The sequence below is a fragment of the Podarcis muralis genome, chromosome 12, assembly GCF_964188315.1.
Source record: "Podarcis muralis chromosome 12, rPodMur119.hap1.1, whole genome shotgun sequence".
Classification (NCBI taxonomy): domain Eukaryota; kingdom Metazoa; phylum Chordata; class Lepidosauria; order Squamata; family Lacertidae; genus Podarcis; species Podarcis muralis.
The window spans coordinates 42,503,770-42,521,485 of record NC_135666.1 but is presented as its reverse complement, the minus strand read 5'-3'; the positions used below and the strand labels follow the sequence as shown (position 1 = coordinate 42,521,485).

Sequence of the window (17,716 nt, the reverse complement as noted above, 5' to 3'; positions counted from 1 at the left end):
ATTTGGCTTCTCATCTCCCTAAGCTGCCATCTATTAGGAGCCATTCCACCTTGCTACAGCACAACCCACTCCATTAATTTGGCTGAGAAACCAGTTACCATTTTGACCCCCCACCTCCCAGAGCTGTCACCATTTACCCCAGTCATCATAATGACAATTGTGTAAGGTTCTTGCCTGCTTTCCACTTCCTTCCCCATTTTTTTTTTTAAACCTTTTGTGTTGCCTCTGCTTAAACTGTAATCCCACAGAGAAGGGCTTTATTATTTTGGAGTGTTTGTACAGTGCCTAGGAAACTTTGGGTATTTTTAAATTGAATAATAACAACAACAAATACCAATAATAACAGCAAAACATAGCTTGGCATTTATATGAGAAAGTCCCAAGAAGCCTTGGGCTTTGTCCCAAACCAGGGTTTGGTTCTGGTTTGTGATCCTAGTTCGCAGGCGAGTGCAAAGTGTAACTTGCCTCTTTGAACAGCAAGCTATGGTTTGCTACAAAGAAAGTTCCAGAGGGAATATCAGCCTAGAAAGGGAGGGAAGGCTAGTCTGGGGTCAATATAATTCCAAATTATAGTTTGGCACTATAACTGAGCAACAAACCCATTCTTCTTCCCATATGATAAATGCGGACGTCCCCATTTCCTGGGGCAGGAAGCTGTTACGAATTGTGATTTCCTTCTGCTTGCAGATATGGAGCAAAACTCTGAAATATTTATGGGAAAATGCCCTCAGCCTAAACATTATAAATACACATTACTGTTTGTTTGAGTATAAACTTTAAAAGGAGTAAAAGTGAGAAAAGGAATGAATTGGGGTGGGGACGAGTGGGGAGAGACCAGAGGTTTGCATTGCTACACGTTTTTCAGGCCATTAACAGATCATCTTTTTTAAAAAAATAATGCATACGTGGACAGTAAAGCTAAACATTAGCAAAACACAGTGTTGCATTAGTTCCACCAAAGCCAAAAGAATTACTGAGAGCAATACGCCGCTTTTCACTTCTCCATTCTTGGGGTACTAGCGGAACATAATTGAGGTCAAACGGTGCTTCCGTCTGATCTAGATTTAGAGTAGGTGGTAAAATTCCATGGTAACAACTCAAAGCAGTGAAAGCCGCCTCAATAGCTCCTGCAGCACCCAAAAGATGGCCTGTTGCTCCCTTTGTTGAGGAAACTGCAAGAGAATATGCGTGTTCTTTGAAGAGTCCTTTAATAGCCTGATTCTCTGCAGTGTCTCCTAGTGGAGTGGAGGTGGCGTGAGCGTTGATGTATGTTACATCTTCAGGGCAAATTCCAGCATCTTTCATTGCTGCTGACATGCATCTAGGGGAGGAGAATGAAAAAGAAAGAGATTTGTGTTACTTAATGTAATGGGTATGAGTTACTCGTGTGTAAACTGCCGCCTCTCTAGGCTAAATTGCCTTGTTCAACCGTTCTGACTGCACAGCCCATCTCAACGTGGCTACCTCAGACGCTAGCAGAATCCGTCAGTGGGCGTTTCTTAAACCTCTTCCAGCATAAAAGCTGTTTGACTCCCAGTCTCCTCCTCCTCTCACTGCGCGGGAGTCTTCTGCGCAGGGAGGGCGTGGGTAGCGGAGGACCTGTGCTCTCCTCACTGATGTCCAGTGAAGAGTCCTGGAGCCCTCTCTCCGCTTCCCCCATCTGCCCCCCTTTATCCCTGGTGTTGCGCTGATTTCCTTCCCCCTCTACTGAGCTGCTTCTCCCCCTGCTGCTGGGTCCTTCGCCAGCATCGTCTGGGAGCCTCCCCTTCGCCTCTCGCTCTGATGTCAGTTCCCTGACACTTAAGTTCATACTTAAGTTTATAGCCTGATGGAATACTAAGCCATGGTTTAGCAGCACGCATAAGGGTCTCCACAAACCTAACCAAGCATCGAGTTCAAACATTTCTTTGCCTTCTCTCTTCTTCCAGTGTGGCTGGAAGTAGCATTTCTGTCAAGTTTAGCTTTGCTTTCAAAAAACCTTACCTATCAACCAGGGATCCCAGTTTACAGCAAACTGGTCTGTTTCTAAATAAGCCACTGTCTAACTATTATTATTATTATTATTATTATTATTATTATTATTATTAACTTAATTTATACCTCGCCCATCTGGCTGGGTTGCCCCAGCCACTCTGGGCAGCTTCCAACACACACCAAAATAATAATAAAACATCAAACATTAATAGTAACAATCAGATCCTATTTAAAAAGTCACAATACCTTTAAAATAAACAACTTATACCAAATAAAGCAGTATGCAATAATACATTACAATCCAATAGTACACACTAAAATTAAACATCAGCAAGTAAACAGTTTACACTTATAAATTACAATAAAGAATTACTCATCCATAATCGATAAAAAAAGCAGCAAATCACAATACAGTGGTACCTCGGGTTAAGTACTTAATTCGTTTCGGAGGTCCGATCTTAACCTGAAACTGTTCTTAACCTGAAGCACCACTTTAGCTAATGGGGCCTCCTGCTGCCGCTGTGCTGCCACCACGCGATTCTGTTCTCATCCTGAAGCAAAGTTCTTAACCCGAGGTACTATTTCTGGGTTAGCGGAGTCTGTAACCTGAAGCGTCTGTAACCTGAAGCGTATATAACCCGAGGCACCACTGTACATAAAACACCACAAATCATACAAAACAATGCAAAAGGATTAAATTAATAAACAAGGACACACAACCTAAAATTATTTTTTAAAAAACAAAAAAGCCTCTCCCTGAACTCCTCTCCTCCCAGCTGCTTCTGCTGTCCTCAAAGTCATGGTCTGGGAAAGGCTCCCAGGGCTGGAGGGTGGGGCAAGGAAGGTGGCTCACAGATTTAATCAGTTCACACGTAATACTCAGGCAAGATTCTTTGAAAGTAAAGTAAACTTGGTGCAAGCCCTCCTCCCAACTGCGCAGGAGGAGGAGTGCACAACCTCAGCCCTCTGCTCAGATTCATGGAGGCTCACCCATGTGCCGCCAAACCACGGTTTAGTGTTGCACGTGAATGCAGCCACTGTGCACGAAAGCGATTAAACCCTAAAACTACAATACTAGCACCATGCATTCATCCATCGTGCAACTTCACAAGATCACCATTCTGTATACAACATGCAGCCTCAGCGGATGAAAATGAGTAAGAATCAATTCCTTAGTATACATCCTTAAGGCAGGGCTAAATGCATTTGTCTTGCATGTTAGGTCATGTTAATTGAAATATTCCATAGAACCTATGGCCAAGCTAATGCCAAAGTGGAAAATTCAGTCCTAATGAGCCGAAGGCATTAATTATCTTGAATGTTCTGCTGTGTTACTTGCCATCTTTAAAAGGAAATAATATTTCCACAAACACTAGTAGCAGCCATGTCTCTTTGAAACTGAACAAGCATATCTAATTAATGTAGGTAAACATTGTCCTATGTTCTTTGCCATTCAAAATGGGTAAGAGAGATTGATTTTACTTCTGCAATATTATGAATCATTTCTAGAAGACTACTGAACAGATACAAAGTGCTTCACAATTCTTTTCTAACTTAATTCTCAAAATTGCCTTCAAGGCAGGATTGAATGAGAGATCATGGTTTGGGCCAGGTGTGCCAACAAGATTTTCTGTGTCTGCTATATTGTATATAGATTGAGGCCCTTGCTGCACTCAAAAGAGAAGACAGAAATTTGCATAAAACTTGCATACACTTTATGCCACATAAAACTTTGTACACTCTTTTGCAGGTGGGGCAGAGGAGCGCCCAAAAATAAATTGAGGGTCCCAAACAAGTAATAATATGTCTGACAGACAAAATATCACGGTTTCCCCATAACTGGTGGTTCCCTAACTGCAAGAAGTGAGGTTACAGGGAATCAGGCAGAGGGCCTTCTCAGTAGTGGCGCCCATCCTGTGGAACACCCTCCCACCAGGTGTCAAGGAAATAAACAACTATCTGACTTTTAGAAGACATCTGATGGCAGAGTTATCTCCTGCTTGGACTACTGCAACACGCTCTACGTGGGGCTACCTTTGAAGGTGACCCAGAAACTACAACTAATGCAGAATGCGGCAGTTAGACTGGTGATTGGGAGTGGCTGCCAAGACCATATAACACTGGTCCTGAAAGACCTACATTGGCTCCCAGTACGTTTCCGAGCACAATTCAAAAGCCCAAAGGGCCTCAACCCAGGATACCTGAAGGAGCGTCTCCATCACCATCGTTCTGCCCAGACACTGAGGCCTTCACTGCGAGAATTGAGGTTACAAGGAACCAGGCAGAGGGCCTTCTCGGTAGTGGCGCCCGCCTTGTGGAACGCCCTCCCATCAGATGTCAATGAAATAAACAACTATCTGACTTTTAGAAGACATCTGAAGGCAGCCCTGTATAGGGAAGTTTTAAATCTTTGATCCTTTATTGTATTTTTAATATTCTGTTGGGAGCCGCCCAGAGTGGCTGGAGAAACTCAGCCAGATGGGCGGGGTATAAATAATGAATTGTTGTTGTTGTTAACATGTCACAGAATTCAGAGCACACTGCAGAGCCATGGCTGAGTGCTAGAGCACAAGCTTTGTGTACAAACAGTCCTATGTTCAATTTCCAACATTTCAATGTAGGGCTAGGAGAGACTGCTGCCTGAAACCCTGGACAGCAGTCAATACCAGTGAATGTGGAGCTCGATAAGCCAGTCTGACTCAGTATATGACAGCTTCCAGACTGGGCTGGGAAGTTCAAAAATAAGTATTAAACATTAGGGAATTTCTAATGTATGGATTGATTCCCAATATAGAAAACAACTTTACAATTATTTAAATGTGGTTTTTACCTGAGGGCACCATCCCCATTTGGATTAGGGGCTGTTATGTGGCAAGCGTCACCTGAGAGTCCGTAGCCCAAAATTTCTGCGTACAGTTTAGCTCCTCTCCGTGCAGCGTGCTCATATTCTTCCAAAACCAAAATGGCGGCACCTTCTCCCATGACAAATCCCTCCCTCAGCGAGTGGAATGGCCGGCAAGCCAGCTGGGGGCTTGAGTTAAAGCTAGTGGCCAGAGCCCGAGCTCTGGCAAACCCTGCTAGAGACAAGGGGCTAATGCAAGCCTCTGTCCCCCCAGCCAGCATCACATCAGCATCACCGTAGGCTACAAATCGAAAGGCGTCTCCGACAGCATGTGTTCCTGTGGTACAGGCCGTGGATACGGCATGGTTGGGTCCCTTCAGCTGGTATCTGATGCTAATATGACCTGCCGCCATATTGACCAAGATCTTTGGAACAAAGAACGGGCTGACTTTGTTGTAACCCTTTGTTGTGAACATGGAGGCCATGTCAGAAATGTCTTCCAGCGGAACCATTCCCATCCCTATTGCCACACCAGCATTCAAATGGTCCAGGTCAGATTGTGGATGCCACCCAGAGTCTTTTATTGCTAAGTCGGCAGCAGCTATGGCCATGATGGTGGCAGATGACATGGCCTTGCTCTCTGATTTTGACACAAAGCTTTCTCTGTGAAACTGGCCCTCGCTAACTCCCTTCGGCACACAGGCGGCTATTTTACATGGGACGGCTGAATATTCCTCCCCTTCAAGAGCAACGATCCCACAATTTCCTTGGAGAAGGTTGTTCCACACAAGTTGCGTTCCGACGCCCAGGGGCGACACCAACCCAATGCCTGTGACAACCACTCTCCTTCGGCTGCGAGGAGTTGCGCCAGTGCTCAAAGGCTTTCTCACAATTCTCAAACGCCGATGTACTTGGGAACCTTGAAGATTGCGGCATGCCGTTTTTAAGACATCTCTTGAGAAGTGGAGAAGCATGGCGGCAGTTTTCAGAAATGAATTCCTGTAGGACAAAAAGGCAACTCTATTATTCTTAACTGTTATGGAATCAGTTGTGGGGGAAAACTGTGGGTGCACTACATTTAAAAGAAACAAAGATGTTCTTTCTAATCCATGCCTGTTTTTCATTTAAAGAATTTTTTGGTTGCAATTTGATACGAGCAGTGCTATTTTTCTAGAAAAAGAGGTGCCAGAACTCACCATGAATGCCTCCCTTGTTCTCTTATAATAGTAATGGCACCCAATGGAGTGGTGCTGGAACTGAGTTCTGGTGAGTTATGGCTAAAAAAAGCCTTGGATACCAGGGATATGGGACTTTTTAAGGTCTGGTGCCCATACAGTGGTACCTCGGGTTAAGTACTTAATTCGTTCCGGAGGTCCGTTCTTAACCTGAAACTGTTCTTAACCTGAAGCACCACTTTAGCTAATGGGGCCTCCTGCTGAAGCCGCGCCGCCAGAGCACAATTTCTGTTCTCATCCTGAAGCAAAGTTCTTAACCTGAAGCACTATTTCTGGGTTAGCGGAGTCTGTAACCTGAAGCGTATGTAACCTGAAGCGTATGTAACCTGAGGTACCACTGTACTTCTGAATTATTCTAACACAGAACAATGCTGAAATTGTCCTTTGGGCTACATGCCGAAATAATGAATGGGTCAATACACAAGAATTAAAATGTACATGGCAGCTTCTAAGTCAATATTTTTTAGAAAGGCCCATCTGCTCTTATGCTACCTGCTCAAGAAACTCTCTGAAATTGGAACTCGACCTTGCTCAGCTCTCTTGTGAAGATGGGAATCAATTAAGAGGTAAAGCAATTTCAGCTGGAACCCTGCAAAGGCTGTATATTTCAGTCCCAATATACAGCCTTTGCAGGGCTTGAACTGAAATTGCTTACAATAACTTATTAGGTCACAGTTTGCTAGGAGACATTGCTATGATATAGTTGGCAGATGAGACAAATAATCAAAATAATTGATACAATAACTAACTATATCATCAGCAACTCAGTTTGCACTGTAGAGTATTCTAAAGCTTGGACAAATTAGTTCATATACTTGTTTCCCTTTCTGTCTTTTCTCTGACAAGGACCCAGTGTGGTGTAGTGGTCAGACTAGGACCTGGGAGACGAGGGTTCAGATCTCTTCTCAGTCATGAAACTCACTGGATTACCTTGGGCACACACAAATGACAAAACCTGACATGACTGACCCAAATAAATGGGTCACATTTTAGGGGGCGGGGCTAAAATACTAAACATGTTATTTTGCAAAAACAAAACCATGAGATCACAGCATAAACCAGATCAAGATATCCTTCAACAAATCAACCTGGCAAATGCAGAACCTGGGAAATCCCTATTGTTATAGGGAGCCTGATTTCTTTCTAACCCAAAGGGAGTGCCTAACAGTCTGGCCACTCGCATTTCAGGTGAAAATAACAACCAGAAAGAAGCTGGTTCTTGAGCTTTATAAAGGTCTAGACTAGAGTTTCGAATGTGATGGCAGTGGCGTCATTCTCGCTACTGCGCATGCTCGACAGCCCTAAAAATAAATAAATAAACCAACGCGCGGGGCGGAGCGAAAACGTCGCTGCGTTCACAGAAGTTTCTGAAAGGGGAGGGAGGATTCCGCCCGCTCGCCTCACTTTCTGGAGTCGCCGCCGCCGCTTGAGGCAGCTTTATCCCGAATTGAGTGCGGGCGGGCGCACAGCAAAGTCCAACTTCCTTGCTCGCTGGCAAAGACACCCGGGGTGGTCAAGTGCCGCTGTGGGAGGATGGCGGCCGCCGTGGGACCCTCCGCAGCGGCGCGCTCGTCCCTGAATCCTACAGAGATGTTTTTAGAGGCCTCCCGTTTGCTGCTTACCTATGCGGATAAATAGCATCAGGTGAGGGGGTGCGGACGGGCCCGGCAAACAACAGTGCCGAGGGTGGTGAGACGGTTTGCGCCTGTGTCGTCGTCTCGCGGAGACCGCCGGGACACCACGGCGCGTCTTGGTAAATAAAAGCTTTTGGACCATGGATGGAAGAGCTGTGTGTAGTGCCGCGGGCGGGCAAGGCAGTGATTGCCTTGACGTTGCCCTGTTTACTCAGAGTATCGGTTTGGCCATGTTGCGTTGGGTCGGCTGCAACCAGATCTCTCCCTCCTGTGGGGCCAGTTGCTTAAAAATAGCAGTCGTGAAGCCCGTCTTGCAATTGCTTCTGCTGTGTGGCCTTACCATTGTGCCCATTCGTTGCATCAAGGTGTATATATAATATAATATAATATGAAGTTGCATCTCAGTGCTCCTATTGAACTATGAGACACATGCTTCTGGCCTACTGTGATAGGAAGCCTTCCCATCTGCATTCCTGGTAGATCTTAATTTTGAAGAACCTGTTTGTGTTGGCAGGCAGATTAGAGTTTCCACATGCAGATTATGTTTCCACATGCAGATTAGAGACCCCGGGAGTGATAATAAATTAGAAAACCTCTGTGGATATGCAGAGTGCATTTCCTTCTCCACTGAATTTGTTATGGTGCTTTCAGGCCAGAGAGTTAAGATCTCCGGGTACAGATGTCAGAATTAATAATCATAATAATTTTACAAGGGTATCGGGTCTCATTACTAAATAAGGTTCTTACGTGTCTGAATGGGAAGGGTTTTGGCATTAAAGACATGTGTGATAGCTAGTGAGGCTCCTTTTGTACAACCTATATCAATTTTTTCTTCTTATGTTTACCAGTTTCTGAGTAGACATATACAGGATTGTGCTGTCAATTCCATATATTTCAGTTAGATTTCTGTGAAGAAAGATTAAAGACTTGTATAATGAAAGGGCAGTGGGGTTGCTGCATTTAATACAACAGATTGCTGTTACCAGTTTGATGCCCGAAACTTCCCTAAGCTGGGAAAATAGCTCTTCAAGCCTCTTTATGTGGCAATGACAGCTGGTTCAACAACTGGTTGTCATTTTTTTTCTGAGCCCAGGGACAGACACTTCAAAGAGGAAAAGAGAACAATCACATGGGGTCTGTCCTTAGAAGTGAGGATTCACAGAAGTAAGAATCCTTTCCTGCTAGTTGGAAAAATCAATACAGATCAATAAAACCCATGCATATTGATCAGTTTAGATTATGTGCTGGGAGATCTAGGCTAACTGGCTTGGGCTGATGGGAGTTGTAGTCCAAAACATCTGGAGGGCACCAGGTTGTTAAAGGCTGTTATAGGCACCAAAAATAAAGAGAGAAGCTTTGCTTGATGCTGACAGAACATAACATTTGGCAGTAAGCAGTGTTAGAAACTGGGAGAGAAAAGCTAGGAGCCAAATGGCTTCTGGGACTTGGGTAAGGTAAAGGTAAAGGGACCCCTGACCATTAGGTCCAGTCGTGGCCGACTTGGGTTGCAGCGCTCATCTCGCTTTATTGGCCGAGGGAGCCGGCGTACAGCTTCCGGGTCATGTGGCCAGCCATGACTTAGCTGCTTCTGGCGAACCAGAGCAGTGCACGGAAATGCCGTTTACCTTCCCCCCGGAGCAGTACCTATTTATCTACTTGCACTTTGACGTGCTTTCGAACTGCTAGGTTGGCAGGAGCAGGGACTGAGCAACGGCAGCTCACCCCGTCGTGGGGATTCGAACCGCCAACCTTCTGATCGGCAAGCCCTAGGCTCTGTGGGTAAACCCACAGTGCCACCCACGTCCCATGGGACTTGGGTAGTGGGTGCCAAAACAGAATGTTTTGAGGTGTGCCACTCAGTGTTTTTTCCTCCAGCTGAGGTGTGCCACTCAGTGTTTTTTCCTCCAGCTGTTTCCTCGCTTAAGATCGCTTTCCTTATCTACTTCCTCCCCTGGAGAAAATTTATATTTATAATTCGTTTCTTGAATTTCTATCCCAAGAAGGTCTTTTTTGGTCTTTACCTTATCCCAAAAAAGGTCTTTTTCTGTTTTTTCTTGTGCTGGGGGGAAAAAAGCAGCTGGGGAAAAAGAGAATTTTGAGTGGTACAACAGCCAGGGAAGAGAGTTTTAGCAGCAGTACTAGTCCTCCACTCAAGATTGCAGCTTCCTGAAGCTGCTTTAAAAACAGTGGTGGCGGTGATGATAATAATGGTGGTGATTATGATAATGATAGCATGAATGCACACAGGTGTGTGTCACACCTGAGTTTCAGCCTGAGACTCGAAGCGACATTGGTCATGTTCTAACCATAGGAACATAGAAAGCTTGTACCAGCCTGGACACAAAAGTTGTTGAGCTGCTCTCTCTCTCTTTGCCATAGTTGTAGAGCTGCTTTTGAGGGAAATCGGCAGAAACGATACTGCTGACATGGGTTGCCATACGTCCAGATTTTCCCAGACATTTTGACGATTTCTGCCACATTGCTCCTGGCTACTGTATTCTGTTTATGTTCAGGAAATTCCAGGTACAGTGGTAGCTCGGGTTAAGTACTTAATTTGTTCCAGAGGTCCGTTCTTAACCTGAAACTGTTCTTAACCTGAAGCACCGCTTTAGCTAATGGGGCCTCCTGCTGCCGCCACGCTGCCGGAGCACGATTTCTGTTCTCATCCTGAAGCAAAGTTCTTAACCCAGGGTACTATTTCTGGGTTAGCGGAGTCTGTAACCTGAAGCGTATGTAACCTGAAGCGTATGTAACCTGAGCTACCACTGTACCTGGAATTTCCTGAACATACCCTGAATACAGTAGCCAGGGGCAATGTACAGTGGTATCTCGGTTTACGAACTTAAGCCATTCCGGCAGTCCGTTCTTAAACCGAACCATTCTTAAACCAAGGCGCACTTTCCCTAATGAGGCCTCCTGCCCTTCCATTCTTAGACCGAGGTAAAGTTCTCAAACCAGGACACTATTTCCAGTTTTGCAGAGTTTGTAAACCAAATCGTTCTTAAAACAGACTGTTCTTAAACTGTGGTACCACTGTAGATGACACCCCTAGGTTAGATCACGGTGCTGATAACGCCAAGGTTGCAGGTTTGATCCCCATATGGGATAGCTGCATTGCAGGAGGTTGGACTAGATCAGGCATAGGCAAACTCGGCCCTCCCGATGTTTTGAGACTACAATTCCCATCACCCCTGACCGCTGGTTCTGTTAGCTAGGGATGATGGGAGTTGTAGTCCCAAAACATCTGGAGGGATGAGTTTGCCTGTGCCTGGACTAGATCATCAGGATCCCTTCCAGCTCTACAATTCTATGATTCTAAGTCACACCACTGGTTCCTCTGGCTCAGTATGGCCTACATTGATTGTCAGCAAGATCTCAGGTTTTCAGGCTTTGACCCTCCGTTTCCATTGTGCAAAATCGTAACAGTGGCTTGCCGTGCAGAGTTACTGAGAGCATAAGCAATAAAAGACCTGAAAAGACCTTTTGAAACTTTTCTTTAAAAAAAAAATAGTAAATTTTATTAGTATTTTCCACACAGCAACAAAATGAAAAATAACAATTCACAAAAACAAGCATATGAAAAACAAATCCAAATCTTACAAATTAATAATATAAAAACTAAAAAGGAAAACAAACATTGACTTCCACCAATCCCACAGCACCTCCTTTACCTCTCAATGTATCGTCCTGTTTTGCTTATCTTCTCAGTCCTAGCATCTAGATATAAATCCCTCTTTCTTATCCTTTCACTTCACAAGGTAATTCCAGACTCAGCCAGATTTCTGTCCTCGAACCTTGGCTTTTAAGGTATTTGTTTAGGCACTCCCATTTCTTTTTCACTTCACTTTTTGGTTTTTGTCTTATTATATCTGTCAGTTTGGCTAATTCTAAATATTCTGAAAGCTTACATAACCATTCTTCTGAAACTTAATTTGCTACATAAACAACTAACGGTAGCACATGCGAATTGTGAATCTGCCTGACAACACTGTAGACACCAAAAAGTCCTTTTGGGATAAGACCAGTGTGCTGCAGGAAGCCATAGCTGAAATGCGAAAGCAGTGTTCTAGGTTGCTTAATCGAATTAAAACACTGTTTTGTAAGTAACTTGAAAGCAATCCTTACATTTTTCTTTTAAATCTATCAGACACCCAAATGAAGAAAAATATCGGTCTATTCGGATTGAAAACCAAGGCTTTTTCACTAGATTGTTGCCTGTCAGAGGAGCTGTTGAATGTCCTTTTGAAATGGGGTTTGAAGAGGTGAGTACCTTCAGATGGGACATTTTCATATAAAACCGCCTTTCCCAACCTGGTACCCTCCAGTTGTTTTGAATCCTTCTGACGGGTCCCTTACTGAGAGAAATGAGATTACAGGGAACCAGGCAGAGGGCCTTTTCGACAGCGGCACCGGCTCTGTGGAATGCCCTCCCATCAGATGTCAAGGAAACAAAAAACTACCGTTAGCAACTTTTAGAAGACATTTGATGTTTTGTTACGTTTTTGTATGTGTTGGAAGCTGCCCTGAGTGGCAGCAACCCAGCCCGATGGGTGAGGTGGTATTATTATTAATATTATCATGATCATTACACATTTGGCACTCTTTCCCCCTTCAGACTTTACCCTGATGTATGAACAGTGTGGGAGCAGGGCCAGAGCAGGATATTACATGGTACCCTCTGGTTACGGATTTAATTCATTCCGGGGGTCCGCGCACACCCCAAAAAATCCTTAACCAGAGGTGCCGCTTCTGCACACACACACGGCATGATAGTGCTTCTGCGCATGCACGCAGCATGCAAAGCACTTCTGCGCATGCGCGCATGGCGAAACCTGGAAGAATACACGTTCATAACTTGAAAGTTACGTATATCTGAACCATGTGGCCACTAACACTCAAACAGGGCCGTGGGTTGTTTCTTCAAGGATGATAAAGCACCAAGGACTGCAATACCATATCCTTCATCCTAGGAGTAATCCCCACTAAAGTCCGTGGAACTTGTATGAGTAGATATGCCTAGGATTGTGCTGTAGATAATTCAGTCCAGGGGCAAAGCCAAGTGGAGGTGCTAGTGCTGGGGGGGGGGGTGTTGCATCTCAGTGTTCTGCCCGGACGCTGAGGTCCAGCGCCGAGGGCCTTCTGGTGGTTCCCTCGCTGCGAGAAGCCAAGTTACAGGGAACCAGGCAGAGGGCCTTCTTGGTAGTGGCACCCGCCCTGTGGAATGCCCTCCCACCAGATGTCAAAGAGAAAAACAACTACCAGACTTTTAGAAGACATCTAAAGGCAGCCCTGTTTAGGGAAGCTTTTAATGTTTAACAGACCATTGTATTTTAGGGTTTTGTTGGAAGCCGCTCAGAGTGGCTGGGGGGACCCAGCCAGATGGGCGGGGTATAAATAATAAATTATTATTATTATTATTATTATTATTATTATTATTATTATTATTATATTACTATCTCAATACAGAAGACTTGACTTTTGTAACTACCATTTCAGGGGGGAAACCCGTCTCGTTTTTCCTAAGGACGACACATCGATTGAGCAGTTGCACAAAATCCGAGACCTAGTTGCTGGGGAGAGAAATAGTTGATTGAATGGGTTGAATACAACCGAAATGTCAGGATCCTCTAGAAGAGTAACAGACATGCAGCCTGTTGCACACCAGCCGTCGAGAACTCTTGATTCCAATCAGGACTCAACTGCTCAGCCTGCTGTCATGGTAACCACTTCCGAACTCTGTTATGTCGAACAAGGAAATAGTATGTGTAAATTTAAGTTTCACCCTCGAGCTGAGTTCTTTAATTCAGGTAGCAACTCTTGGGAGCCAGTGTGGTGTAGTGGTTAAGAGCGGTAGACTCATAATCTGGTGAACCGGGTTTGCGTCTCCGCTCCTCCACATGCAGCTGCTGGGTGACCTTGGGCTACTCACACTTCTCTGAGGTCTCTCAGCCTCACTCACCTCACAGAGTGTTTGTTGTGGGGGAGGAAGGGAAAGGAGAATGTTAGCCGCTTTGAGACTCCTTTGGGTAGTGATAAAGCGGGATATCAAATCCAAACTCCTCATTTTCTTCTTCTTCTTGGGAACAGTTTTCGCCTCTCCGTCTGTGAAATGCTGATAGTTATATATTGCGGCGGACATTGAGATTGGGGGGAAACCACTTTGTGAGCCAAATTGTGACCCCTTAATTTGGCCTGTAGCCCAGAGGTTCTTCACTCCTGATGTAGACACACACTGAAATAATTTCCTTGTGGGAGAAAGCATGAAGCCTGCGTGCACAGATAATTTTGTTGCATGATTGTACCTTGGTGCGTGTTGCTAAGTGTACTCTGGATGTCACAAAACTACAATTCCCATCATTCCTGGCCATACTCGCTGGGGCTCACGAGAACTGTCGTTCAGCAGCATCTGGTGGGCCAAAAGTTACCCATATCTACTCTAGATAAATGGGGAGTCTCCAGCTTTCTGACCTCACACGGAAGAAAACTAAGACAAGGGTCGCTGAGTTCTATTAAGTTTCACCGGGAGGGAAAAGAGAGAGAGAAATACAACAAGTTTTGATTTAATATGTAATGAAATAAAGTCACACTCAGGCCGGAGAACATGGGGCATTTCGTGATTCTTCCCATATGTTGTAAAGTCCAGATTCAGAAAGTCTGTCGCTGAAACCAAAGCATACCTGGTTTGGAGTTACAAATGAAGCTGCTTTGTTTTGCTTTCTCTTCCAACTGAAAGAGGCCTCGACTCATACCATGGGGTGATTCACTTCCAGATATTGAGGGGCCAGGCACGGTCTCTGATGATTCCCCACTCTTGAGTACTCTGAGGCTCTTAATCAGAGAGCCCTGACTGGCATCAAGTTGTGCTTCCCAAAGGAACAGACATCAAGAAGGCTGTGTCTTGTTTGCCTTATATTTGACCGTGATTGACGGTTCCAGTAATCCAGTAAATGTCCCTGTGTTTCACTTGGCTCAGAAAGACTTGAAAGACCTAAATTGGCTCCCGGTATGTTTCCGAGCACAATTCAAAGTGTTGGTGCTGACCTTTAAAGCCCTAAATGGCCTCGGTCCAGTATACCAGAAGGAGCGTCTCCAACCCCATCGTTCTGCCCGGACATTGAGGTCCAGCTCCGAGGGCCTTCTGGCGGTTCCCTCACTGCGAGAGGCCAAGTTACAGGGAACAAGGCAGAGGGCCTTCTTGGTAGTGGCGCCCGCTCTGTGGAATGCCCTCCCACCAGATGTCAAAGAGAACAACAACTACCAAACTTTTAGAAGACATCTGAAGGCAGCCCTGTGTAGGGAAGCTTTTAATGTTTGATGCATTACTGTATTTTAATATTTGGTTGGAAGCCGCCCAGAGTGGCTGGGGAAGCCCAGCCAGATGGGCGGGGTATAAATAATAAATTATTATCATATTATATTATTATTATCTGGGCCTGCTGCTTGGACTATATTAGAGCCACACTTCGAGCAGTAATATTTGTCACTGCCTGTACGTGGGTCGGCTTTTGTGCGCATTCAACCTTTAATCCAGGGATGGGGAACCTGAGGCCCACCCAATGTTGGTCTGCAGTTCCTCTCTTCCATGACCATGGGCCATCCTGACTGGGACTGGTGAGAGTTGGGAGTCCAACAGCAGGTGGAAGCTTTCCCCATTCCTGTTTTTAACCTCTCATTCTCCACACCAGTCTTCTTCATACACATATAGACCGTGATCAAGGAGACCCAGCAGAACCACTTGGCATTTCTCCTGCCTTAACAGAAGGCCCATTTCAGGAATAAAGGAACCTGGTTTGTCTCCATTTTTTTAAAAAAAGTTATGCTTTTGCAGAAGCCAGAGGAAAGGGGTGGCAGGTCTTTCCTGCCCCCAGCCTGCTTCCCGGAGTGCTCAATAAGCCTCTCCCAAGTGTTGGAACTCCTGAATGGGATGGGCTGTGGGGTAGTAGGAGTGTGGATTGCGAAAAATTGGGCAAAAACTGCTTTACTGCTTTTGGCTATCAGTTCTCCCCCTCAGACCCCCCCCCAAAACACAGCACATCCTATTCAGGGGACCCCCTGAATGTCAAGAATGGTGTTTGGGGGTGCTGCCAGCAGAGGAGAGGTTAGGAAAGTCATGTTCTACTTACCTCCTTTTGGTGCTTCTCTAGATTCCAGTTGCCAGTAGATTGTTCTCTTCATTCCCATGCGAATATTCCTCTTTAGACCATTTAGAAGAACAAATGACCAGAACTTGTTAGAAAATCTGTTTGAGGCAACTGAAACGAGTCATTTCCACCCCCCATTTCAGACATTTGAATCAATCTTCTTGAAGACACTTCAATCAAACTTTCTGCATGTAATGGTATATGAGAACCCTAGTTTACAAAAGAAAGCCTTGGCTTGCATCCCGATCCAAGAACTGAGCAGGAATGCTCACGAAAAGCTGATCCAAGCAAGGAAAATGGACAGAGGTAATAAGTTAGAAATGATTTGGAAACGTGACGATATTAACTAGAGCATTTGTGTACAAGTAGGCGTATTTCTATCAATGTACAAAACAGACAGAAGGGGAAGCATTTCAGAATTAGAAGCTGCCAAGTATGGGGCACTGGTGAGGTTTTTCTTTAAGAATATTACAGTGGTACCTCTGGTTACGTACATAATTCGTTCCGGAGGTCCGTTCTTTACCTGAAACCGTTCTTAACCTGAGGTACCACTTTAGCTAATGGGGCCTCCTGCTGCCGCCGCACGGTTTCTGTTCTCATCCTGAGGTAAAGTTCTTAACCCAAAGTACTACTTCCGGGTTAGCAGAGTCTGTAACCCGGGGTGTTTGTAACCCAAGGTACCACTGTATTTTACATCTAAAATAAATACTGCCCCAATCCCTCAAATTCATATGCAGCTAAGAATTACTGTTTAGCATCTGTGTAGACCGAAAACAAAGAGTTGATTTGATGTTGATTCCATCACCGTTGACTTGATCCTCTTTAAGCAGCTCCCTTTTTGTCATTGGCCTGGTTCACATGTTATGCCTAGCCAAATGTTGGCTTGGCACAAACGGTGTGGCCTCCCAGAGAGCTTCTAATAAACCCTTCGCTCTTCCCCAGTTCTTTTTGCTGCTATGCTAAGTCAGGTTTGTCTTAGCATGTCAAAACATGGGCTCTGCTATTGAGCTACAGCCCTTTCTCTCCTCAGGTGCATCTCCACTTCAGGTACCTAATTTGTGTCTTTGGAAAACCAGTAATACAGGTGAAACGCGAAAAATTAGAATATCGTGGTCACCACAATTATAACAAATAAAGGCTTGACATATCTCGCTTTGCATGTCATGAGTCTATCTCATATATTAGTTTCACCTTTTAAGTTGAATTACTGAAATAAGTGAACTTTTCCACGATATTCTAATTTTTCGAGTTTCACCTGTACTTTCAAGTTCTCTACCAGGTTTGTTGTCAAATGATTTGCCATGATTATTTCCCTGTCCTCACTGGGAAATTGCTCCCGATTTCTGGTCTGCTTAGGCTGCAGTCCTGTGCATGCTTTCCTGGGAGTAAACACCAGTGATTTGCTTCTTAGTGAACATTCCTGGGATTGCACTATTATAGCAAGCCTGGATAGCTCAGTTGGTTGGAGTGTGGTGCTGATAATGCCAAGGTTGCAGGTTTGATCCCCGTATGGGACAATGACATGTTCCAGCATTGCAGGGGATTGGACTAGATGATCCACAGGGTCCCTCCCAATTCTACAATTCTGTGATTCTGTGAATTAGATATTCACATGCTCCGTTGTAATTGCTTTTATTTTAATTTTTACAGGACATGCATTGAACGAACAGGACATCCTGTTGCTGGAACTCCTGAACTGGTTTAAATGTGATTTTTTCCAGTGGGTAAATAACCTTCCGTGCAGCAAGTGTGGGGGCCAGACAGAATCTAAAGAAAATTTGTCGCCTAGCGAAGACGATCTGAGATGGGACGCGAGTAGGGTTGAAAATCACTTCTGTAACCATTGCCAATTCAGCAACCGGTTTCCAAGGTTTGTATAGGACGTAGGTG

At 44.8% G+C, this 17,716-nt stretch overlaps 2 protein-coding genes across 5 annotated transcripts in view; one reads left to right on the top strand and one right to left on the bottom strand.

Moving 5' to 3' along the window:
• Positions 1-229: 229 nt before the first annotated feature.
• On the bottom strand, positions 230-7,814 carry OXSM (3-oxoacyl-ACP synthase, mitochondrial). Of its 2 annotated transcripts, XM_028750115.2 has the most exons (3): positions 7,674-7,814; positions 4,805-5,815; positions 230-1,321 (listed from the first exon to the last, which is right to left on the bottom strand). In XM_028750115.2, the coding sequence occupies exons 2-3, from the start codon at positions 5,788-5,790 to the stop codon at positions 919-921; spliced, it is 1,389 nt and encodes a 462-aa protein (XP_028605948.2). In that variant the 5' UTR covers positions 5,791-5,815; positions 7,674-7,814; the 3' UTR covers positions 230-918. The 2 variants fall into 2 exon arrangements, with proteins under 2 accessions (XP_028605948.2, XP_077772418.1); XM_077916292.1 differs by lacking the exon at positions 7,674-7,814 and having other exon boundaries at positions 4,805-5,955.
• The window catches only part of NGLY1 (N-glycanase 1), a 23,357-nt gene continuing 13,042 nt past the window's right edge, over positions 7,402-17,716 (top strand). Inside the window, exons 1-5 of one of the 3 annotated variants that reach the window (XM_028750110.2) lie at positions 7,402-7,695; positions 11,833-11,947; positions 13,182-13,404; positions 15,970-16,132; positions 17,477-17,696. In XM_028750110.2, coding sequence (XP_028605943.2) covers positions 13,300-13,404; positions 15,970-16,132; positions 17,477-17,696 — 488 coding nt within the window. In that variant the 5' untranslated portion in view covers positions 7,402-7,695; positions 11,833-11,947; positions 13,182-13,299. Of the gene's footprint in view, positions 7,696-11,832; positions 11,948-13,181; positions 13,405-15,969; positions 16,133-17,476; positions 17,697-17,716 lie in introns of those variants that run through there. The other 2 variants (XM_028750113.2, XM_077916291.1) reach the window with 2 other exon arrangements.

Bases quoted from the DNA above. Each gene is read 5' to 3' on its own strand.
- OXSM (XM_077916292.1), bottom strand. From the start codon at position 5,940: ATGAAAAACAGGCATGGATTAGAAAGAACATCTTTGTTTCTTTTAAAT. The intron at 1,322-4,804 runs GTAAAAACCACA...CTCCTCCCCTAG, and splicing joins AATGGGGATGGTGCCCTCAG to ATGCATGTCAGCAGCAATGA.